The 25705-nt window shown below is 37.9% G+C and overlaps 1 protein-coding gene across 2 annotated transcripts in view; it reads left to right on the forward strand.

The window, feature by feature from the left end:
• Positions 1-25705, forward strand: part of helz (helicase with zinc finger) — a 62513-nt gene that overhangs the window by 21181 nt on the left and 15627 nt on the right. For both annotated transcript variants that reach the window (XM_032562545.1, XM_032562546.1), the window contains exons 15-24: positions 283-413; positions 3506-3685; positions 6080-6181; positions 7878-8056; positions 15238-15356; positions 16350-16495; positions 18055-18202; positions 21287-21470; positions 22254-22482; positions 24779-25070. In XM_032562545.1, the coding sequence (XP_032418436.1) occupies positions 283-413; positions 3506-3685; positions 6080-6181; positions 7878-8056; positions 15238-15356; positions 16350-16495; positions 18055-18202; positions 21287-21470; positions 22254-22482; positions 24779-25070 (1710 nt within the window). The remainder of the gene's footprint in view (positions 1-282; positions 414-3505; positions 3686-6079; positions 6182-7877; positions 8057-15237; positions 15357-16349; positions 16496-18054; positions 18203-21286; positions 21471-22253; positions 22483-24778; positions 25071-25705) is intronic.

Here is a 25705-nt window from a genome sequence, read left to right on the forward strand (position 1 = left end):
ACTATTTTTGCCAGTTTTAGCTTGATGGCATTTTTTGGTGAAACACTTCCAATTTTTTTTTCTGTTTTTGTGCTATAGTTTTATTAAAATATCAAATAAAGTGTTTTCCATGACAACATAAAAAATGGAAAGGAAAAAGCTTCTCTAGTAGAGCTTCTCCAACATACCTGACACACAAAATACTTTTTTTGCGTCGCACTGAATTATCAGAGGTTTAATTGTTTGAACTTATTTGTGGCATCCAGTTACATCCTCACTCTCCTGTGTGTGTGTGTGTGTCAGGTGGAGCTCCAGTTTCAGCTCAACAGACAGCCACTGTGTGAGATGCACTACGCCCTGGATCGCATCAAAGACAACACCATCCTTTTCCCTGATGTTGGCCTTGTGCCCACAATCCCCTGGAGCCCAAACAGGTACGTATCCAACATGTGGACAGTCACACATGCGTGGAGAAATCCCAAATCTCTTTAAACACTTTCTAAATATCTTCTTTTCTCTTTGTGCTTTCTCTGAATTAACTGAGTTCATTTTAAATGATCTCACCTCAGTTGCCACTTCCTCACCAAAGAGGGTGGTCAATGCAAAGCTGTTAGCACATAGATACCAAAACATGTGGGTTTTTAATTAACACCCTTTCCAAAACCATTGCTTCCTTTTTCAGGAGTCTGCAACCTTTATAAGCCTAAGAAAAATCATAGCAATAAAGTTATTTAGAGCCACTAATGTTACATGACCCCTTGGGGAAAAAAAAGATCTGTGAAGTATCTGCTATAAGACGTTTGTTAGTTTTTATTTTTTTATTTCTAAACTTTAAAACAAGAAAAGCATAAAACTTTTGAAAAAAAGGGATACATTTTCTTCTATTAGATGTTGATATTTGTAGAAAATTGTTTTTAAAAAAAGCACATAGTTTCCAACCTAATGACAAGTTAAAATGTTTTTTTTTTTAAATAATATCAGCATTTGTTCAAAGAGCCACTGCTATTACCCTGTGTGTCGTTACCTCCCTTTCTCAGTTTGCTGTACATTCAGTTGGTCCTCTGCAGTTTATAAATTAAGCTTATTAAGTATTTTTTTTGTATCAAAAAATATGAAAATCTGTCAAGTTTTTATTTTTGTCGTTAAAAAAGACGTGGTAATTTTCACCACTACAGCTTCCTGCTCTGTGTTAAGGCATTCTTGCTGATGCTAACAGAATATTGAATCTAAAAGTCAACCTGCATAGCTGATTGGTTCAGCGATGAAGCTGAAAAATATTTTACGTTGAAAGTTCAGCTGACAGGAGGATTCCGGTTGTATTGAAAATGCGACATCTGCCATTTATGTTATAAACGGCAGGAAAGAACGATTTGCACTCAGAAAATGTCTGTTTTTATCTTGGTAAAGGAACCCAATCATAAAAAGAGCTTATTATAAAGAAACTCTGGTAATACCGTCACGTCATTTAAGTTTTGAAAATACTTCCACTGAGGGGACGTCACCTCAATTTGAGAGATAAGAGCATATCCGTCACCTTGCTGACTCGCTGGCCATACGGAAAAGCTTTCAGCTCCCTTCTACGGTTTTTCTTCCTCTGATGTCGGACAGGTGAGGGGAAAAGACGCGGTAATCTTTATTGACAAGAGACAAAGTCAAATATAATCCCTGTGAGTTTTTCTTGGCAGCAGCCTTTCTTCTCAGGACTCTAGAATAGGATTTATGTCAGAGTTAGAAATGAAATTCTGATTAAAGCAAGGAGGAGTGAACTTGATTTGAAGGAACTTCGGTTGAATACAAGCAGTTTGTTTGATTGTTTACACACATCTGGGTTGTTAGCCCTTTAAAATGACAAAAAAGGGATTATTAAATAATTATTATTTAATAATAATTTGTGAATTATTCAGAGCCACTAAAATTCAGTTATTCAGAGTAGCTTCACAATGGAAAATCTCATCTTTTTATAATTCCTTTGTTGCCTAATGTCGCTAAAATGCATCAAACCCAAGTTAGAAACTTTAGAATTTTGGCCACGTCTAGTCTATTACAATGCATCAGTTATAGAAGAGTTTAGTCGGCCTATATATATTATTGCACAATCTATCACAAAGTTAAGATTATTTGTTTAGTTTATCAGACAATCCCACTTCCATTTTCATAATCCACATGTAGTTCACACTCTGACCACTAGATGGAATTAAAGCACTTCTAATAGCATCCATAGCGTGAGAGGGATATGTATCAAACTCATTGCATCCCCTTGGCTGTAGTCTTTATGAAACCTGTGACTACAGCCAAGTAGTCACAAATATCACTTGTGCATAAGAGGTTTTAATTTTGGCAACAATTTTCTGCTATTACTGGAAGTAATAATGGGTTGGAACAACACAGAAGGAATCTGATTCTCTGATTGAGAATCAGATTTAAAGCTTTTGGAGGAAGCTAGAGGTCAGTGTGATGCCAAGAGGAGCTTGTAACCTGTAAGACTTGGATCTCATCACCACATCAAAACATGTAAAAAGGAATTCAGGAACTGCAAGAAGGTTCTGGTTGATTTTGTAGATGGGGTATACATTTTTGTCATGCCATTTTTTTATTTTATTTTTAAAAGGCCTTTATTTGATAGTCAATTGACAGGAAATTGGGTAATGAGAGAAGGGGGGAAAGACATGCGGCAAAGGTCACCAGGCCGGAAATAGAACCTGTGACAGCCGCGTCGAGGACTAAGACCTCCCTTAAGTGGGTTGTGCTTAACCCATGGACACCGTGCCATTTTAATTATATAACCTTATTACAATTCTACTGTAAAATGAGTAATTTTTATTTCAGAAGAGAATTGATCAAACCCATAATAAGTAAGTTGTTTATGTTAATAAAGGTTAGGCCTTTTTCCACTCCAAACATTATACCTTGATCTTATATAAACACACACACAGAGACCCTCATTTATGTCTCAGTTGGAGTTCAATCAATTGATGTTGGTGGATTCACAGCTTCAGAGGATGCAGCCTTCATAATGAGGACACTAATGTGTAGAGACAGACACACACAAACACACACTCTACATCCACAGCGACTCCCATCACTCACAAGTTTGTCTGCTGTCGCACGCACAGCTGTTTCGGACACACATACCTCTATTTATCTGTTAATGTGTGGTGCTTCTCTTCAGTGTTTTTCGACCGCCTCCTTTTTGTTTGATGTGAAGATAATAATGATTGCAGATATACAGTATTAGCAGCTAATTAGTGTGGGATGTTTGACTACTGACACATAAATCTGAAACTGGTTTTATTCTGGTATAAGTTGATCAGTGGATCGAATGCAGCTCCATTTTCAACTTAAATTAAATGTCTGTTGGTGCATAACGTAGAAACAGAACAATAATATGTTTTCCTTTGGTCAAAAGGTGAATAAGGTCTGCCTCGAGGGTTTAAAGTTGCTCTTCGTTGCAATTTGTTTGAATATTGTAGGACAATTAGTTTGAGACAAAATGTTAAAATGAGTTTCTGTTTGTCTCTTATTTCAGGCAGTGGGACGAACAGCTGGACCCCCGTCTGAATGCCAAGCAGAAAGAGGCCATCCTGGCCATTACCACACCCATCTCCATCTCTCTTCCCCCAATCCTCATCATTGGGCCCTATGGTACCGGCAAGACCTTCACCCTGGCACAGGCTGTCAAACACATTCTTCGCCAGGACACCAGCAGGTACAGATCTCGCCTCTTTTCTTTTTGGCATGCTTTGGGATCCCTTCACTTATATGTAAAACTTTTGACCAGTGTTGATATTTCACAGGAAAATCAAGATTTTCATGCATTATTAATTAGCAAATCCCACTGAGACGCTGTTCAGTCTGTGGAAAGAGCATCAAGATGTTGCCGAGCAAGATAGGAGAATCTGTGCACTCCACAATTCTGGCTTTTATGCAAAAGCGGCAGAACAAAAGCTGCTGCTGAAAGCAATGTATTATAGAACTAATAAGAAAAAAGTTCTATTTGGGGTTTGCCGTACGTAAGGTGCTCAAATGGCGACATTGTTTTTCTTTAGGATGGAGCTGTTTACAGTAGAAAACCTGAGACTATCCAATACTTGAGACTGGTTCTAGACTCACCTTCCATCAGGAGCCAGAACATTCAGCCAGAACTACAATAGAATTGGTTTAGTGTTAAGGCTCTCCCATACTTCATCTGAAGTGTCAAAATCAACTCTCATTGAAATCGTATTGGGTCGATATAGACATCGGCCAATGCTCAAAGCTGCAATATCGATATCAGAAGTGTAAAAGTTGTATTTTAAGACCCCTTGCATGGGAAAGCCTTAAATCCAATTAAGAATCTATGGCAGCTTGAAAGGTTTATATTTAGAGACATTGTATTCAGTCTCACTGAGCTTGGGGTGTTTTATAGAGAATAGATCAAAACCTCCGTGTCAAAATGGATAACCCCACTGGTACTACAAGAAAATATGGTTGTATGACATATTGACTGGGTAGCTAAAATACCAAAGACCTTATAATATTACCAAATTATTAGAAGGGGTTTGAAAAGTCTTTCTGTATTACTGGGCTTTCCAACAGTTGGAGCATCAGGGACTTGGCACATGAATGTGTCAAATTTTAAGTGAGGTCAATTAAGAAATGAGATGTGGCGTTGTTCACTCAGCTGTATGTATATGTGTCTCAAAGGTCCTGTTTGTGCTGAGTGATTCGCTTTGTTTTCCATTGTTGCGTGTTCTGTCACTTTAAAGAAAAGCACACTGGTCATTTGGCCGAATATGTGTCATTTGTCCTCAATGCACATGATTGGCTTTTATTACGGTTCGCTCCCTGGCCTTGAATGGAAGTTGATGTGCAGCGTGAGCCAGTCAGTGAAGTTACGCCACGTCTGCAGGCCCCACAGTGATGTACAACAATGTAGCTTCTTCACTGGCATTTTTCTTCATTACGGAGCCGGCTCTCCGTGTGACTCTGCCCGCAGGACATTCTAGAGTTTCTTGAGCTGGAAAGAAACCGATGTAGCACCATCAGGTAAATGGTTCGCTAGTCTTTATGAAAAATGAATGCAATATGTCAGTCGCCCCCCTAACAGTGACTTACGTTTTGTTTTTTAATAAGAGAACAGGGTGTACAAAAGAAAAATGGCCTTAAAAAGTTTAGTAACACAATAGTCATTACTTGGGTATTGGGGGTTTAAGTTGGTCTTCAATACCTTCATCACAAGCCTTAAATTTTGTCATGTCATGGCTATTTAATCCTGTGCATTATATGTATTTTTTTTTTAATCACAGGACACTTTTGTTGGCCAAGAGTTGAGTCGCATTCAGATATTGTTGCTTTCTGTTACTCAAAATGTTGAAGGTTGCAGCTAACTAGCTGTTAACATACCTCGCTAGCTTGGTAACTAGCTAGCTTTTTTAAAAATTTTTGTTGCAGCTCTCTTACTTCATGAGGTATGTAAACATGTAGAACGTGTCATCACTGCGATAAATAATTCTGTCTAACTTAATATGATGACAAACAGAAAATAACTTAACTGTAAAGGACATAATGTCCCATTTCTCTTGTAAAGTCTGTTTCTTTAGATGTGCAGAAACTGGTTGGGAATTTTTCTCATTAAATCAGACTTACCTTTTATGTATTCTCTTTGGGAATTTGTTACTTCAAATTTTTTAAGCTTGTGTATTGTCTTGGGTTCAGGGTGTTGATAGTCAATATTTCATCAACTTTAACCTGGAGGAACTGTGTTTTTATGTTCATTATCCGTGATTTTCTTTCCTGTTTGCTGTGCAGTTTGTTTTTCCTGTATTGGTGGATGCAGTCATAAACTTCTGACACAGAACTTTTCCCAAGTCTTTGTTGTCTTTACTTTTGTACCAATTCTGGCTTTGAAGATCTCAAGAATGCTCTTGTACTGCTTGGCTTATGTTCTTTTTTTCCACCTTTAAATGAGAAACGTGTCTTCCACAGTCTTTTTTTCTTTAGTTTTAAGTTTCTAAAACTGAAGAAATAAGTTTTGAGTGTATTAAAGCAAATGGCACTTTATACCTTATATCCTCCTGCACTGTAGTTTATTATTGCTGATGTTTCTCTTTTGTATCTACAGGGTCCTGATCTGCACTCATTCCAACAGCGCAGCTGACCTTTACATTAAAGACTATCTTCATCCATATGTCGATGCAGGCAACGAGCACGCCAGACCTCTCAGGTACTGCAGCAGCATCTCCAATCACCCTCTACTTTGTTCTCCAGCCTGCACTGTCGCAACTAATGCAATCTGAACAACCTCGGTTGTAATTTTGCATTTATTTCAGAGATGTGTTGTTTAATTTGAGGTATATAAAGCTTATTTTAGTTTAAGGAAGATACAGATTTATTTCCACCTAGTGTTGCATTAATTTTTCACCAAGATCCTGTATTGATGATGGGAGAGTCCAACCACTGTGCAAAACATTCTCCAGAACCCAAAGATATTTCTTCTTGTGAAAGAAGGGCTTTCTGCAGTTTCCCAAGATGACATTTTTTAACTTCTATCGGCTGTTTGGTGTGACTAATACAACTAGCATTGCTAAGACTGTCTGAAAGTGGAGCTACCAGCTAATTTTTTCATTCTGCCCCAAATGCATCCTATTCCATTCATGGAATAGGAATTCCTATTTCATGAGAGGAATTTTCTATTAACAAGAACATTAAACTACATTTCTGAGATATTAATTGGAAGGGTGTATCAAGTTAAAACAGAAAAATCTGTCATTTGGAAAATTATTTTCTAACAGAAGATTCAAATGTACCAACTTCAAAAAAAAAAAAGCCACAGTTGGATCAAGGACAGACAAAAATCACAAGGTATGCATGACTGTCAAACCATCTTGGCAAGTCTTAGTAGACTTTGTTAAAAACAAAAAAATTAAATAAATAAAAAATTAAATGAGCAAATAATGCAATCCAAGCTTTACTTTGTTATTGGAAAGAAAAATGTTGGGTCCAAACAAGGTTGTACAAAGTGGGATTCAAACATAACATAACAACGTGAAGCAGCTCTGTAATTCTCCAGCAAATTCGCCAAAGAGGTGGTTCCTCTCAAATCTTGAAATACTTTACATATCAACAACTCTAAAGACCTTTTTTTCAGCTAAAAGCAACTAATATTTGAGACCTCCTCTGAAAAACTTATAATTATTTTAATAGTTCAAACAGCAAATATACCTTGAATTAATGCACAGGGGAAACCATGTTAGCAATACCGAAGAAGCTAAAATCTACAGTCTGATTATATTGCTGTAAACTTTAAACAATAAGTGTAAAATGAACAGATTTTAGATCAGTTGCTGGGAAGACGTAGTTTTTGCTTCTCAGCTGTCTGCCATTTTGATGTCGACATCCAGTAAAGTTATTTCTGCTGTGGCCTCTTTGTCAGACTTCCCTGGATGGAGTGAATCAGTGTGGCACTCCATCAATCCATTTTATCTGAATTACAGTTATTGAATGTTGCAGGCAGACCAATACATCAGCATTAACACAAATTGTTGCGTACCTTTGTTGTTTTCACCTTACGGCAGATATTTTCAGTCCATGGGGACGTGAACACAAGATTTATTTTTTTGAACCACCTTAAGGCAACTAACACAATTTCTTACCCTTCTTCAAAATATTTCTGCAACTCCAGAGGTAGAGAAGCCCTGGTTGTCTTGACATGCCCATATTTTCCATGAAAAATGTAGGGTTTTTTCTTGTCTCATTGCATAAAAGCACCATTTTTATTTTTTAATTCTGCACAACACTGAAATAAAAGTTTATACAGGTTAAAATATGCACTTTTTTATCTTGGAGTCTCTTGTAGAGAACATAGCTTAGAACTTTGCATCTCCTTATCCTCATCTTTCCGCCTTCTTTTGTCCTTCCAGGGTATATTTCAGGAACCGCTGGGTGAAGACCGTCCACCCGGTGGTCCAGCAGTACTGTCTCATCTCCAGCACACAGGTCACTTTCCAGATGCCGACAAGGGAGGACATCCTCAGGCACCGTGTTGTCGTGGTCACCCTCAGCACCTCCCAGTACCTCTGCCAGCTGGATTTGGAGCCTGGTGAGTCCAGAATAATCTTGAATTGAAGGAGTTGGTTATGTTTGGGGGGGTTTTATGTGACATTCCATCAGCCTTCAGTCATTCATCTTAAAAATAAGAAAACTTGTTGGGGTTTTTATTCCATACTCTGCATGAAACTACCCCATATATTGCAATGTATCTTGTTTTTCTATTTATAAGCTAGTAGACATACATTTTGTTAATAAACCGGCAGCTATTTTCAAACACACCTTTATGAGGGTGTTCTTTAATTCGTGCATCTAAAATGAAGGCCTTAAAGTGTCTTAAATTCAATAAAGTAAATGCAAGTTGGCCTTAAATACGTTAATCGCAGATCTTGATTTTGTCATGGCTGGACTATTTAATGTCAAATAGTATAGGTAGGTTTTTTCTCATGGGACTTTTTTTATTAGGCAGAAGTTTGAGCCATGCACAAACATAATCACTCATTGCTTTCTGTGGCTCAAGCCAGTTAATGCTACCAGTAACAAGCTGCTTATACTTGCGTGCTAGCTAGTAGCTAACATAAGGCTCCCCAGCTATCGACCCGTATTCCATGTGAGAAGCACAAAGATCCCAGAACTTTCACAGTTTTGGTTCACCTCATTTCTTTTGGACATCTCTGTCATGATATAGGTCTTAATTTTTATTCAGAAAAATGTCTTAAAAGGTCTTAATTGGCGATATCAGCAAAAAAGCTGCTCTGTGCATTAGACCTGCATTATTGGTTATTCTTGTCACTTCGACAGTCGGCATTGGGAGATCGGAGTGGAATTCATTTAAGTTGTGCAAAAGTCGTGGAAAACAAACCGATTTGTCGGCGCAAGCTAATAACTGGCACTAATGTGTCAGGGGAGGGGGCTTTGTCTCTTGCCTGGGTACGCCATCTGCTTGTTTCTAATGTATTGCACATCATTAGGCCTCCCACCCCATGTTGCATCTCTCCTGCTCTGCTAGCGTTTGGTGATGAAAATCGACAGGAAACAAGGCAATGGAGGGACGGCGAGCCTTCTAAGTAGCAATAACGGATCTTCTAATGGAAACTCAGTTCTTAACTTTATTTCCGTCTTTGATAAGGCATTTGATTGGGGGTTAATACGTTTCAAGAACGGCTGCAGGATATCAGAAAGCATGCCATTCCTCTTAATGGTGTGATGCTAATGTCAGTTGTGATTGACTCGCTTTTTCTTGACTGTTTGTGTTTCTTTTCGTTCATTACTATGTTTTCACATTTTTTTTATGAGCGTTAGAATCTTAGCTACTGAAAATATGCATCATATGGATATTGAGGACCAAAACGGACTTTTTTTCATAGTTTGTATCATGTTAGCTGGAAAAACTTCACCTAAATTTGTAGACTTTGGTCTTCATTTAAAACTTGACTTGGTTGATAATATCAAGATTTTTTCAAACAGAACCAAATGAAGGATAATTTACTTCAAACTATTTGACTCCAAATTTAGTATATTTTAGCCATAAGCTGACATTTACGCTTGTTCTTCTAAATGCCAGTTCTTAAGCAGGATGTCAGACATGCATAGAACAATTTGCACTGTTCCACTTGGCTCATTATCTTAAAGTGAGTCAAAAAAAAAAATTCAGTTTTGTTTCTTTCCTGCAGATGTAAAGTGAGTTAAAACCATTTAGTAAAAGCAGCACCGTGTTCCTGGAATCAAGCAGCAGCTTTAATAGACCATTCTGTTTTTGGCTTTTCTTAATTTGCAGAAAGCCCACAATCTGTTTAGTCCGTGTAACGATTCAACTGAAACGCTCCACCTGTTGCTGGTTTACAGGAAGTCCAGATTGATTATTCTATTTCATTTAAATCTGCTTGTACTTTTGGAGTATAGACGCTGTTTTTCAACCGTTTTTCATTCAAATTAACTGAAAATAATCTCTCTTGTGGTTGTATTAACTCTAAACACGTTAACAGTCACTCGTGTATTAGTCACAGGCCTCCTGATGGAAGCCGACCACTCTGGTTGTGACGAGAGACAACTTAAACTTGGTTCAGTTTAGTGTTTAATTCATGTTTTTAAATCCCAATTGCCCCCATGTTTCATTTAATAAAGCAAAAAAAAAAAAAAAAAAAAAAAAGTCCTAAAGTTGCTACCAGAATTCTCATTTCATCATTTTCACAACAGACTTTAATCGTGTCCCTCATGGTTTCACCAGGATTTGTCTTGTTGGAAGTGAAGTGTTCAAGATTTCAGGCCAAATATTTAATTAAATTTTTTTAGATTCATATTCCACTTTGTAGCAGCTTTTTTCCCCCTTTTGAAGTACTGCCCTGCATTTTCTTTTAAATTATTTAAGTTCTGGCTGTAGCGCAGACTTTTGAACGTGTTGCGTAATTTGCAAGCTATCTTCAGACTGTGGCCAGCCGAGTATCATTTGCATCGAACAAAAAGTTAATGTGTGCATAAACTGGTATCAGTAATTTATAGGCTTCATTAACTAGACATGATGGATGCAGCACAGGGAATATCGCCTAATTCTAATTGAGTCGCCTTGTTTAATTACCTCATACGAAGAAAAGAAAAGCCATACAGAAACTTCTGTTTCAAGGACTGAGAATTTCCTGTTTCTGTCTGCCTTCAAGATGATTATTGATATGTGTGAAATATGCATCAATCAGCTGGCAGAACATACTCGCCAACTTTTGTTTCATTAGGCAACAGCAAGGATTTTATAATTGTTTTGCAGTCAAAATCTCTGATTTTGTGGTGCGACTTCAGAAATGTTCGCAAGGAATTTTGTGATATTTCTTCCTCATTAAACCCCTTCCAAAATATATGTATAGAAGATTAAAAAAAAGACTTAAAAAGACAAGCTGACAGGTTGAACACCAACATTTTTATTCTTTAAAGAACTTGCTGACATAATCCATATCCTGAACAGCTTAACACGACAGATTTCAATAGTTAGCTATAACCTGCTACCAGTAACTTATGCTAACAAAATAGACTAAAAATAAGGCCTTAAGATGTCTTAAATTCATAAAAATGTAAGTTGGCCTTAGATTTTTATGAAATGTAAGGCAGAGCTATATATTGTAGATCTATGTAGGTTTTTTTTTACGTTTCTGTCTGACGAAACATCAAGAAAGGTGCAGACATCTTAATTCATCAGGTGGTTGAGGCTACTGCTGACTAGATGCTAATATACCCTCGTTAGTTAGCTTGCTAGCTTTTTTTGCATCTTATCATCTAAAGTGTAAATTTGTCGCTGGTTGCCTGGACGACATTTCTTCTTTGCCATTGGCTTATTTTCTGCTGCCGACCGGTCCGAGGCTAGTGCCTTTCTGTGCAGAAAAACTCAGCACTATGCTGTAGACATCGCAAAAATATTCAATTTTCTTTAAAATAATGTCATGTTACAGGTCTTAAATTTCATTCACAATGGTCTTTCAAAAAGCTTTTAAAAGCCTTAAATTTTAGTTGGTGAAACTGACAGAAACCCTGGTGTGCATAACTTAAGCATAAATTATTGAGTAAAAAAGTTATTTTAATCTATTTGTTTTTTTGTAGGTTTAAAGTTAAAATCTTAACGGCCTTATACGGGCGTCAAAGTCTTACATTTAGACTGAAACTTGCTGAATCCTTTCAGTTCAGCTAAAACAGTTCATAATCAGGCTATTATTTCTGAAACAGGTATAACATACAGTATAAACTCCTCCTGTCAGATTACGTCTACTGTATATCTACATATTTATCAAACTCATGTAGTATAAGATAAATAATATAAATGATTCAGGTTGTAAACAAGCCTGGTACAGAACATCTATAGTTCATGTATATATTTATAGGATGTGAGACTTTGGGATTTTACAGCTTGGTCTGTAGTTAGAGGCTGTAGGCTTGTGTCAAAAAATAGAAAGTATTTCCCTGATCTGATATTAAGTCGGGCCCTAAAGGGTGTCAGACCGTGCAGCGGAAACCACAATACATCAAATGGGGTCTGTAATTTTACACATACAGAATAATTTATGACCAATCTGACAAACTTTTTACAAGCGTGGATTTACAAGACCTCGTGTGGCTTCATTCACAGATCTCTGCCCAGACTTTCCAACCCTCCCCTGTGCTGTTAAAGGGTTTTAAGGTGCATCAAGGCGGCGTGCGATTAGAAGCAACTGCCATTTAATTTGAGAGAGCTTTCTTTTCTTTCTGATTTTATTCACATCTGCTTATGAACTCACTCCTCCGCCCCCAATGTCATGCTATCGTTTTCTCCAAAAGCAAACTTCATTATTAGCTGTATTATTTCTATGTATAGAAAATGTAATTTGTACCTCTAATAGTGAGATCCATTCCCCCGACACCGGTGGCCGTTTCTAAGGTGAAACATCAAGCGCCGTGTTCCTTCTTTGCTGCCTGTCTGCCAACATGTTGATCGTAAGGACCATATTTTTTCCCCTCCTGTCTTCCGATTGATCTCCCATTCCTTCCCTGGGGGGGAAACATTCCCATCCCTAACGTCTCCTGTACATCATTTGTAAGCTTTTATTGGACTGCATTGTGTTGATGTGGATTGGGGCTTCCTGTTCAATGTAGTTTGGATCCGGGGGTTAACAGAAATCGGTTGGACTCTGTAATCACAGCATAGCTTTTCCGCACTGTGAGTTTGATTGGAAAGTTAAACAAGTTCTAGAACAATTGCGCTCACAGCGAGCTCTGGCAGGAATTGTTTGGAGATGACGGTCCCCACGTGTAACACTAATAAGACGTGTGACAGACTCGGCAGATGTCGCCGCAGTTTTGCTCGATAAATTTGTGCGCAAAAACACAGATGTTTGCTATTTTGTCTATGATAAAAGATTCTTCAGACTGGCACTGTTTTGTCAGATTTTACAGTTGAGCTGAAAATGCTCAGAAGCATGTTTGCATGCATTCGTTTGTTCGAAGGGTTCTGCTAAAGACTGAACCTCCTTTCCATATCAGATCACCCCTCTTTTTTAAAATTTTATTCTAGACATGTTTGTGGTACTTGTTTACGTTTCTGACAACCCAGAAGTTTTATTTTACTTTTTTAGCTGTCACATTTTATGTCTGCATGCACCTCTCTGTGAAACCGGTTCAGCTTTAGAGGCTGTTCGCTGGTTGTTATTCAGCCGCTCGTTTTTTGTTTTCCCCCCCCCCCCTCCACTCCCTGTTCCAGCACTCATTTGCCATGCTGTTTTATCTCCCCCACTCATGCTGCCGAGCACCAGTTGAGCTTTTGAAATCGGGGTTCAGCCCTTCTCTCTATAAAACCCCTGCCTCAGGTTTGCAGGACCGGTTAAATGAGGGTGTAGAACCATTTTAGAGCCCTCAACGAAAACAGAATGTGAAGATTTAAATGCTAATTTATGTGTTTGCACTAATTGACATCTTAATTAAGCTTCTTCTCTATTGTCAAATCTCTTTCTAGCCGGTAATTGTCTGGTTCAGTTTTGGCCTAGTTGGGTGTGCTTCCATGGACCTTACCAAGCTCCGCCCACAACCGACCCACGTGACCGCAGGTCTCACAAACAAAGCCTCGCGGTGCGTTGTTTCTATGTAAACATGACTCGATTAGTCATTTCTACCGGATTTTCACAATCTATCAGCTACTACAATGGACAGAGGAACTAACAAGTTCATGTCATCATCTGGGAGGAGGTTACTGGTTTCTCAGTCACAAGCTGGTTGCAAACCTGAGGCCAGCAGGTGTCAGTCAGTTATGGTAGATCTGAAATTTGGTTTGATGACGTCAATATGAGAAGCTACAGACTGATAGGAGGAACCAAAGAGCTCTGTAAAGGTAAAGGCAAATCTTCTGAAGTTGGGATATAATTAATTTAATTTCACATAATTATCACGGTAGAAGCCATTTGTTTGTTAAAATTTTATGAAATATATTTGTTCTATTTGATGTTTGTTGTGAATGAGTAAACTCACAAACGAACGAGGTAATTAGTCCAATGTCTAGAAACTACAGCGGCTGTAATGCGCCACAGCAAAGGTAAACAAAGGTAAAATAACCCGAACAGGTGATCAACTCAAAACCACTCCTACCTTTTTACTCTCTCTCTCTCTTTGTAGTTTAAGCACACCTGTTACCGTGACAACCGCCTGCTCCCCGCAAGACGAGCAAAGATTACGTTAAAAACATAACATTCAGTCCGTTATGATATCAAGTTTCCAGGCTTGATATTTATTTCTCGATTATTAATCAGCGCTTCCCTGAACACAGCGATGGTTGATTGACTAGCTGTACTTGGTGCTAACGTGGCTAACAAGAGTAACAGTTTAGTCCAAAGCCTTTTCTGCTAAAATAAAATATTTAGTGTATGTCAGTTACAGTACACATTGCATATTGATCTGTTTAGCTAAAATAAGACTGTGTAGCAGACAGGCTTCAAGGTGTAGAAGTTGTATCAGTTCTGCCATTATGCTGTACTTAGCTAACGGGAAGCTAAGTGTGTTTGTGAGACGGCCACGCATGTGACCACGTAGAATGGGCATCAGCCAATGAAAAGCAGCCCCTGTGGTAAGGTCCATTGGCGGTGTGTGCCTCACTGGTTTGTGTGAACGTGAGCAGGATGTCGGATTATGGGCGGGTCGTAAGTGTTCAAGAGCTGCAGTCATTTTGAGTTTTTACCTTTGGGCGGCCAATTTCTCTGGAATCTGTCAGCATATTTGTTTGTTGCGGATTGCCCTATCCAGTTGACACTGTATGCCACAATTGATAAAAATGGTTTGGACATCAAAGTTTGACCATGGAATCATCGCCTTCTCGCCAGCTACTGCGGTCTCATCGCTGGTTGAAAATGGTGGTCGAGACATTATTGACGTACATCCACGGAAATTATTTCTCAATAGTTTTTCTTTAGATAAAAAAAAGAAAAACTTCAGCGGTTTAATCGTAAGGTTTGATTTTTAAATAAGCAAAACAGCCCCTTTTTAAAAATAAAAAATTAGGAATACTTTGCAAAGAATGCGTTGCGTCCTTTCTTGTTAGGCTTTAAATTTAAACCCACAATGGATTCATTTGACTCTAGACTGTTTATATGTCTCTGTTTGGTCAACTTTGGCTGAGAAAAACCTTTCTACCCTATTGACTCTGCAGAATTTGTCTCCGTTTTTAGTATGCAACACTTTGAGGAACAGAGAGTAAACTAATAGTTTGTGTGTTTTTTTTTCTCTCTCCCCCAAAAGGGTTGTTCACCCACATCCTGTTGGATGAAGCAGCTCAGGCCATGGAGTGTGAAACCATCATGCCTTTTCCTCTTGCTAGCAAGACCACCCGCATCGTGCTGGCTGGGGACCATATGCAGGTGAGACCGGAGGATTTGTATTGCTGAAAATAAAAAAAATGTTTGACTTGATGCTTGGTTTTACTTACAAACTCAATTTGCAGTACATATTACTCACTATGAAATGCTTGTATGTTTTTATTTTAAGTTAATAATTTGATATATATATATAAAAAATGAATTTGGGACATTTGTTGCCTCCTTTGAGTTTTCCGGGCCACAGATAACAGAAACAAAGACTGTTGTCAGTCAAGCTTCCTGCGCCAGCAAAAGAAATTAAAAACCTAATTTTCCTCATCCTGTGATTTCCAGGGAGTGTGCAGTATTATCTGGGAGCGCGGGATAAAGACACCGTGAGAGTCTGGCGTGAAATAATTACTTTTTACAAACTCCGTCTTTATTCCGTTTCAGTCAACACAGAGAAACGGGATGCAAACGCAGGATTCACTTTGTTACATCTCTGCCTTCCATTTGCTTTTCTAACCTGGAAAACAGGTTCTTTGCATTTCTAGTGGAAGAAAAGTGGTTTCCTTTTATTTTACTTTGTCTATTTAGTAGATTTGCATTCTGCAGTGTATGAGCTAATTTAATATTCATAGAAGACTGTGGCCTTTAATGATTTAATCAAACCCAATATGTTAAATAAAGATCAAATCTAATACCTATCTGATTTGTTTAAAAAGTGGTCAAAGTAGAAAAGGTCAAACATTTTTTATACTTAACCCCAAATCGAAATAGAATTTGAGGTTCAGGTGATATTTTTGCTTTGTTTTTCAAATCTTTTTCCTTTTAGTATTGCTTTTAAGATGAAAGGAATCAAATGCTACCAATCGTCTGGTGTACAAGTATTATTCAGCAGTTCTGCTGCTGAGCTTGTAAAAGAAATCAGTTTAGCTTCAACGTTTCGGTGAAACGGAAAACATGACGGACTTCATTTTTGCTTTAATGAAATTAAAGTCCTTGGGTGACACTTTGAAATGAACCAAATTTCCCTTTTTCTCTGTTACCTTGCAGCTCAGTCCGTTTGTGTACAGCGAGTTTGCACGGGAGCGCAACCTGCACGTGTCACTGCTGGACCGGCTGTACGAGCACTACCCCCCCGAATTTCCCTGTCGCATCCTCCTGTGCGAGAACTACCGCTCCCACGAAGCTATCATAAAGTAGGTGTGAGCACTCAGCGCTGCCGGCAGCAAATCGGTTCTGGGAAAGTCGGTATTAAAGAAGGCGGTGTGAGGTTCTGCTTATTCTGAATGCCTTCGTTAAGTAGCAGAGTCTACCAGTGGAATAAAGATGTACAGACGTAGTGGGAGAGCAGTTCTCACACCGGTGTGGTTGTAATTTATATTTGGAAAGAATTTTTCTCATACAACAAACATATTTTGTCACAAATTATTTCCTCTCTTGTCGATTGTCACAGAGAAGTACATTTAAATATAAATATAACCATTTCATTTTATCAAGTGTACCAAGGTATTTTCACCAACATAGTATAACAGGATCTGAAGAATTTTCTTACAAATGAAAAATTTACTTTTGCAATAACATGAGGGAAGCTGTTTCGTTAAACATGTTTGTGATTTTGATATACAGAACATGGAAAATAGCAGAAAGAAAATGTAGACTGTCATTTATTTTAAAATCAGTCACTATTTCAGGCATGACTAATAAAGATTTTTCTATTTTATCTCTTCAGCTAAAAATATTTTATTATTAAGGATGTTGACTGAAAGAGTAGATTTCACAGGTGTAGACTTTTTTTTATTACTGTTTTTTTTTTTTTGGTTTCACTTTTTTTTTTGATGGTTTCAAATTTAACAGTGAGTAGTTTCTCCTGTGTAACACAGGATGTCCACGTGTCCTTAAAGTATTACTAATGGAGCTGCACTGGTAAAACTGTCAGCACATTAATTCATGCATCTAAAATTAAGGCATTAAAGTGTCTTAAATTCATTAAAGAATATGCAAGTTGGCATTAAATACCATACCATACCAACTTTATTTATAAAGCACTTTAAACCAACCACAGCTGATACAAAGTGCTGTACATCAAAACACAACATAACAATAAAAAAGCATAAAATAAAAACTTACAGTTTAAAAACAAAAACATACAATTTAAAACTAGATCCCGCTAGAGTTGAAAGCCAAATAAAATAGATGGGTTTTAAGACGAGCTTTAAAAGTCATAAATATGTTATGACATGTTTTAAATTTTGTTGTGGCTGAACTATGTAATCTTGCATATTTTATCAAGACTTTTCTGTGATGCAGAAGTTTGAGTCGCCCACTGACATTTCACTCACCTTTTTATGTGAAGTAAAAGCTGCCAATGCTTCTTTGCTAGCTAGCTAGCTTTTTGTATCGATCTAAATTTACCAACAGTTGGCTGGACGACGTCCGTCTTTACCACTGGCTCACATCTGTTGCCAACTCGTACAGCTTTGGTTAAATAAAAAAAAATCTATTTCTTTTGTACATTTCTGTTATGGTCTTAAAATTTTCACTTTTAAAGTCTTAAATTTGAGTTGTTGAAACCTGTTCAAATTCTGTTACAATTAAACCATTTTTAGTTTTTTGGCAAGGAGCAGTTCTGTATCAAATCCCTTTAAGCCTTTATATGCAGCCATGTGTCAATTATTTACTTCAGTTTTAATGAGAAATATTCATTCATGAACTTCATATTCATTTCCTGCCATTTCTCTGCTTTTTCTTCCTAAAGCTACACATCCGAGTTATTTTACGACGGGAAGCTAATCGCGAGTGGGAAGCAGCCGTGCCATAAGGATTTCTACCCGCTGACCTTCTTCACAGCCAGAGGAGAAGATGTCCAGGAGAAGAATAGCACTGCCTACTACAACAATGCAGAGGTACGAGTTGGAGCATTTCCACTTGATGCAGTTATGTGATGAAACAAATATTTCCATTGATTTAACATTGTCCACCAAGTGTAATTTAAATATTTTTTTTCTAAACCTACAATCCATTCTCGTCTTACCAGTGTGTCCGCTCATCCTTAAAAAAATCTTAAATTTATGTATTTAAGTTTAAAATGTCTTATGCATTTTAAAAAGTAACTTGGCCTTAAATATGTTAATCACAGTCATGTCAAGATAAAATTTATCTCATATATTCCATGCATTTTTTTTTCTTCTCGCTGGACTCGCTGTCAGACAAAAGTTTGAGTCACACTTCTGTAACTTGAGACTGTTGCAGCTCTCTGCTAACACTCATTTTTGTTAGCTAAATATCAAAATGCAATCGAGCTAGCAATGATAAATGACAAATTTGCACTTATCTTGGATAAGTTATTATGAGTTGACTGGTCGACGTTTGCACATTTCTGCGACAAAATAAATTCCTTTAATTATGGTCTTAAAAAGCCTTAAATTTGAGTTGAAACCTGCAGAAATCCTGTCTATAAATCTGCAGTGTGAATTGGGCTCTGAGCATTCAATGGGGGAGTTTAGAAACTTTTACTTAAATGTGTTCTGTTTCATTTCCAGTTGTATAGCATATCATAGTTCAAATAAAGATGAAATAAAAAAAAAAGACTCACCAACTGAATTCTGACTAATATAAATAGCTAACGGATTTGATTGTGATATGTGAAGTGATTTCTTATCTTGGAATTTGGAAATAAATGAACTTTTGAATAAGCTTTATGCTTTCAAAATGATTAGGTTTTAGGTCAGAGCGACTCTGAACCAAAAACGCATCACTTCATATTCCAGACATTTTTCAGCTCGAGTCAGCATTGATATTCCAGGTTTTACAGATAGTCTGCTTTCATTAAACCACAGCTTCCTGTTTTGATGGACCGTCTTTGATCCCTCACCGCTACGCAAGTCATGAAAGCGCCCTGTGTTCTTCAAATAATTTAATTTTTTTTATGTTGCCTTTTAGGCTCTGTGAAAAAATATCCCCAAACTTGCTCAGTGCTATTTCAGGTCAGGTGTATGTAAGGGATCATGGTGTGAAAACGGCATGGTGTCGCCTCCTTTTCTTCTCATAAGTCTCATTTCAGGGCATGTGAAGTTACCGTATTTTTCGGACTATAAGGCGCACCGGATTATAAGACGAATATCAGTGAACGGATCTATTTTCATATATAAGACGCATAAAGCGAAACAAAATATGGTAGTCGGATAGGTCAGACCTTATTCAAACAATAACTGTCAATATTACACAAAAAAGTACACTTTTCAATCATTCATCTTCTAAGAATCCATCAAATTCCTCGTCTTCGGTGTCGGAATTTAACAGTTGGGCGATAGCGGCATCAAGCAAGCCCGGATCCCTCTGGTCATCATCCAATTCAGTCTCATTGTCTTCATTGATGATTGAAGCACCGTACGTATCAGGAAAAGTGGTTCGCCACCCCAAAACAAGTCTGTCTAGACAGCATAGAAAGCTGACTCCACGAGGTTTCTGACCAGCAGCGATTATGCTGCAACAATCAAGGGGAGTGGCTTCATCGCTTACCAAAGTTGTAATAAAACATACGGTACACTGTTCATACATAAGGCGCACCGGAATATAAGGCGTATTGCTGATTGTTTTGCAAATATAGGGATTTTATGTGCGCCTTACAGTCCGAAAAATACGGTAATTTAAAAAGTGGGGGATTTATTTTTATTCAATAAAAGTCTGTTGAAACCATCAGTGTCTCTCCCATCACTGTGTGGACTAAGCATCGTAACATGGTTTCACTTGATAAGCAATAAGAAATTAAAACAAAAGAATCTTGATCAAAGTAAATTAAACCAAAGGTAATGTGATTGGCTACCTTTATTTTGCAAAACAAATGTAAAAATGTGTCATATTGCTGCTAAAATATCACCGATTATAATGATGGTAGAGAGATGAGCTACTGCTGAAATGATTTATCGTGATGAATCACTTTTTGAAATAATCAACTATTAACTTAATCGTTAACTGGAGTGCACAGACTCAGGACAAGGTTAACTGCTGAATGAACAACATATTCAGAGCAATCATTAAGCCAAAAATGTTCAAAAAATTCATACATATTGCACATAAAATTTAACCAACTTTTTGTCAATGTGTATGTTCTACCCAGAACTCCTCAAGTGGTATAGTTTCAGCTTCACCTGGTTCAAATCCTGTAAAAGAATAAATAAATAAGTAAAACCTCCTGTTAAGCAAATCACAAATTAATCAAAAAAAAAAAAAATCTACAGATTAGCCTTACAAATTATTGATAAGTCGAGTAGAAAGCTGAACTTTTCACATGTTGATGTTAGAAGTACTTTTTACCTGCAGATGCATCTTTTGCTACAAATAATCAAGCGTTCACTAAAAGATTAAAAGAATGATATGTGATTGAAATTTAGGCAATAAAAACTTTCTCTTCTGTAAGGAAAAAAAAAAGTATGGAATCATTTCTTTGTATTTTTATCCAATTCTCATTTTGTATAAAATAATCTTAAGCGGTTAAGTGAAAAATCTGCCGAATGTTTTACTTTTTTTTTTTTTTATGCAGCTAATCATGAGAATAATGGAAAGAATCACAAAACTAACGGTTAGTTGCAGCCTGTGTACATTAAAACGACTAAACTATTGGATTAATTACCTTTATGACTGAAACTTTGCAACTTAAACTTACCGTGATAACATCTGTGAAGAGACTTTCAACATGACAGCCTTAAATTAGCCGAGCCTTTATCTTTCAGTATAAAACTTACAGCAGGACTTATGTTTGTCTTTTAAACATCCACATTTTGGTTGGTTGAAGATATTTTTTTCTCTCTACTGTTCGTGTTTAAACGTAACAACTTTAACATAAATCCGCTTAGCCGTCCTTTTCCCCCTCTCTTTAAAGTCTTATTCTGTTCGTATTCAGCTAAAATAAATTGCACAGAATTATTGTGTGAGCTGAAATATTTAAAGTCTCTTGTGGCGTTGACATGGAAACCCCGATCACTCCGTAGGTGTTTGAGATTGTGGAGCGGGTGGAGGAGCTGCGCAAGAAGTGGCCGGTGGCCTGGGGGAAGCTGGACGAGGGCAGCATCGGGGTGGTGTCGCCGTACGCCGACCAGGTCTTCCGCATTCGTGCCGAACTCCGAAAGAAGAGAATGCACGAGGTCAGCGTCGAAAGAGTGCTTAACGTCCAAGGTGAGCAAAAAAAAAAGAAGAAAAGTTTTAAATGATGCAGAAAATTTGCTTTGTTAAACTAGTCCTTGTACTAATCTTTACTTAAGTGGTGTGGTAGTTTTCTCTAGATTTATCAGAATTATTCAGTGAATTTGCCGTTAAAAGCAAAGCAGAAAAATAAAGACGAGCTTTGGCTGAAAATGACAAATATGTCATAAAACTTGATTCTTTAAGGTATTTCATTCTGGTTTGTCAGTGGTTCCAACTTTCTTTGTAATATTGAGACTTGGTGAGAATTTTGTTTCTTTTGCTTTTTCAGTTCTGTTGCTCTGGCTTGTGTTGCATCCAGCTGCTTTCTTCATGTCTCATTATTCACACATAAAACAAAGCGCAGTTTGCAAACAGGAAGGAAAGTTTTCTTAGCACTTGGATTTTAAATTTCTTGCCCATATAAGTTCTTTGTTTTATCAACAAGCTCTGGAGTTGGACAAATGTTAGATTATCATGACAGTTTTTCTGCAAATGTGATTATTTTGTTGTATTCTTTTTAATACAGCAACAAGAACTAGGACAATATTACCAAATTTGACCCTTTATTGAATTACATAATGGGAGTGATGGCCTTTTTTCTGATGCATCTCTGCTAACATTTAATCCTGCTTTGTACCTGAATTAATAACACAAAATTAAATGTTTTCTCTGTTGCTAAACCTAAATGTTTTGTTGGGTCCTGCTGGATTGATGCATTTCCGTAAAATAATGAATGTAATAGTAATAGTAAAATAAAAAAATGTCTCTTTGCAGGTAAACAGTTCCGGGTGCTGTTCCTCAGCACGGTGCGGACGCGGCACACCTGCAAGCACAAGCAGACCGCCATCAAACGCAAAGAGCAGCTGGTGGAGGATTCGACCGAGGACCTCGACTACGGTTTCCTGTCAAACTACAAGCTGCTCAACACGGCCATCACCAGAGCTCAGTCCCTGGTCGCCGTGGTGGGAGACCCCATAGCGCTCTGCTCTGTTGGACGCTGCAGGTAATCCCTTCAAATCTGTCATTTACAGATTTGACATAATGGCTGTTAGATTAAATAGAAGGTAAAAACTGATGTTCCTGCATAACAGACTAAATCTTACTGTAACATTAGTGTTAAAGAGCATTTTTGTTTAATTTGATTATTTTTTAAATGGCTCATTTAATGTTTTTCTGTATTACATCAAGCATTTGCTAAAATAAAAAATTGTGATTAAAGTATTGGAATTGGCCACTACGCATTCCCACTATGACACTTTGGAAAGTGAAATAAAACAAAATGCTTGAAAACTGTAGCTTCAAATAAGCCCTGAAAGAAATCAATTTATATTTACTCAGTATTACACAAAACCTACTTCTCTGTGACATTTCAAAAATTGTGGTCCGTTGTTTTTCGTGACAGTGACAGATATCATAAATATATATTATTCATTTATCACTCAGTTGCTAAGCCACTGTTAGCATGTTAGCCCTACTGTGCTGCTTTTGAATAGCACTTGTTCATTATTTGACTCTTGACATATCAGACGAGGCATTCTGGAAATGTTTTCTTCCTGCTTAGGAAACTTGCTGCTATGCCTTAAAGGTTTTCAAAATGAAAAACTTTGGATTTAGCTGTCTTTTGCACAGCTTACTCTCCTGTACTTGGAACGCTGTGCTTATATCTGAGAAGGTCGTGTCACACAAAGGACCACTGCAGCTTTGTTAATTGAACTTTGAAGAGGAAAAAAAACAGGGTTGATTATCAAAATAATAGTCATGAAAAGTTAGTTTTTTGAGGCTCTTCACACAAAAATAGACCATGATTGCTAGAAAATCTGCCAAATGTGGCTGTACTCTTATTTGTGTTGCTGGTGCAAAGTCACAGGGAGTAGATTCATTTAAAGAAGCAGTATTTTGTAAAATTGACTTTTTTGAGCTTTACATCATGTTATACTGTTATTCCCTCATCATAAACAGACCTGGAGTGTTGCTTTGAGTCTGTCATGCATGTTTTAGAAATCCTTCAGTTTCCATGGCAACCATTCAGCTGTGAAAAACGCCTGGGTGGACCTAGCAGCTCCTGAGCTGCCGCCTCACAGAGCAGTCCTCCGCCTGTAACTCCCCACTCGGCTCCTTCAGATTAGCCAGCAGAAATTAGCAAACGTGGTGAAACGGCGCATCAGCTGAGCTCGTTATACGAGCTACTTGCACTTGTTAAAGGCTCAATAGAGGAGCGATGATGTGATGATTTCCTGAAGGCGGAGTTTCAGAAAGAGCAGGAGCTTTTAAAGCGACGGGGGTCCAATTTTAAGGTGTTAATTTACAGGGTAACATTTCTTTTAAGTCATATTTGATATATGCAGCATTTCTTTTGAACAGATGAAGTTAACATAGTTACTTGATAATGCTCTGTGTGCCTGGAAAATGCATAATACACATAAACACTATAATCTGGACCCCGAGACAGTAGGTTTGATGGTCATATCCAATTAAGACAAATTTAAGGAAGGAATAATGGAGTATAGATTCAGCACATAATTTTGACGCTCAAGGTGGCAGCCTGTTGGAGGAGCAATGTTACATTCAGATTTATTCTTTTTAAGATTTGTTCCTCTTTTTTTGGGAGAGGCATTTTTTTCTCCCCTCAAGATGAGCATATGATGTAAAAAATCTTCATAAAATCAAGAAAATTATGAACAAGCCTGAGCACCCTCTCCTGAAGACGTTATCCCACAACATATTGTCTCCTCTCAGAAGCTCCTTCAGATTCGTTGTAACACTGACTGCTAGCAGATATCCTTCCTGTCCACAGCCGTCGAAATCTAAAACAAATCTTTGAAGAAAATTGCATTTAGTTTTCTTCTGGCGTTGGATAAAGTATTTTGGAATTTAATTAATTTAATATAACAGCGATTACATTTGGGATTAATCGGACTCATCTCAAGTTGGATAAATTTGCTCCTTTACTTGGATATAGGCTGTAATTGATCCAACATGCTGTCGGCTCATTGTTTGAATCGATGTGGGCCCGCCTCCGCAACCGTCTCCATAATGGCTGCGGTTTGCCAACGCTAGTCAAAACAACATGTCAAGGATTTCACTGTCTGGCTGTTGGCAAATGTCAGCCTGTCAGCATCCAGCCAGTAAAATTGATGCGATTAGGAGAAAAGCGCGTCGTTTACACAGATTTCCAGCAACGAAAGGTCGAGGTCAGCGGCGCAGCGGAAACTTTGCTCTTAAAAACGCCGAACAGAAAGATGCTTTGATTTAACGTGCATTTAGAAATGGCTTAATTTTTGTTCTTGTTTTCTTTCCAGAAAATTCTGGGAGCATTTCATCTCAATCTGCCACGAGAACTCCAGCCTGCACGGCATCACCTTCGAGCAGATCAAGGCTCAGCTGGAGGCCCTGGAGCTCAAGAAGACGTACGTCCTCAACCCGCTGGCCCCGGAGTTCATCCCTCGGGCCCTCAGGCCCCTTCAGGGACACCAGTCCTCCTCCCAGGGCCTTCATCCCCACCATCATCCTCATCCTCAGCACGGTCTGCCTGCCTCCAACAAGCAGGCCGCGCAGCATCACCAACAGCAGCAGCAGCAGTCCCCTCCAAAGGTATTGAGTTTTTTTTTCTTCTAAATCCTCACAGCTGGCAGGAAAAAGAAAAGATCCAGCGACAATGTATATTGTTTATCTTAAAAGCTATAAATAATTACATCTTAATCCCTTTGGTTTCAGATTAAAGCATTAGTCATTGATGAAAACATAGCGGCGATTTAGGATCTCAGCCATCAGAAGCAAAAACTTTAGGGAGAGTTCACTTTAACACACATTGGACTGGATATTTACTAGGGATCAGGCTTTGGTTGTACTTTTATACTTAAAGTAGGTCTAGTTTTACTTTAAAATATGTAAATGTTACAGGACAGTTTTTTTTTTGTTTTTCCGTTAATATATTTAGAAGAGAATTAGTGGGAAGTTGAGTGGTCTACTACATTTTTCAGTTTTAGCAAACACCAAATTATCAGAAACTTTTTCCGGTCTTGAATGCACCGTACCAAACCCCTACCAGGTGAACAATTCTCTTCGGTGTGGATGTCGTTACTGACAGAAAACCTGTATTTAAGTATCAGGAAGGTTTTTAAGCTGATGTCGGATGTAAGAATCAATATCGAGACTTGCCTCCAGTTTATCCAGACTGGGAGAGAGAGCAAGATGTTAATCAGATAACAGGAAGACTGAGAGCAGCA

The sequence above is a fragment of the Xiphophorus hellerii genome, chromosome 5 (assembly GCF_003331165.1).
Source record: "Xiphophorus hellerii strain 12219 chromosome 5, Xiphophorus_hellerii-4.1, whole genome shotgun sequence".
NCBI lineage: Eukaryota > Metazoa > Chordata > Actinopteri > Cyprinodontiformes > Poeciliidae > Xiphophorus > Xiphophorus hellerii.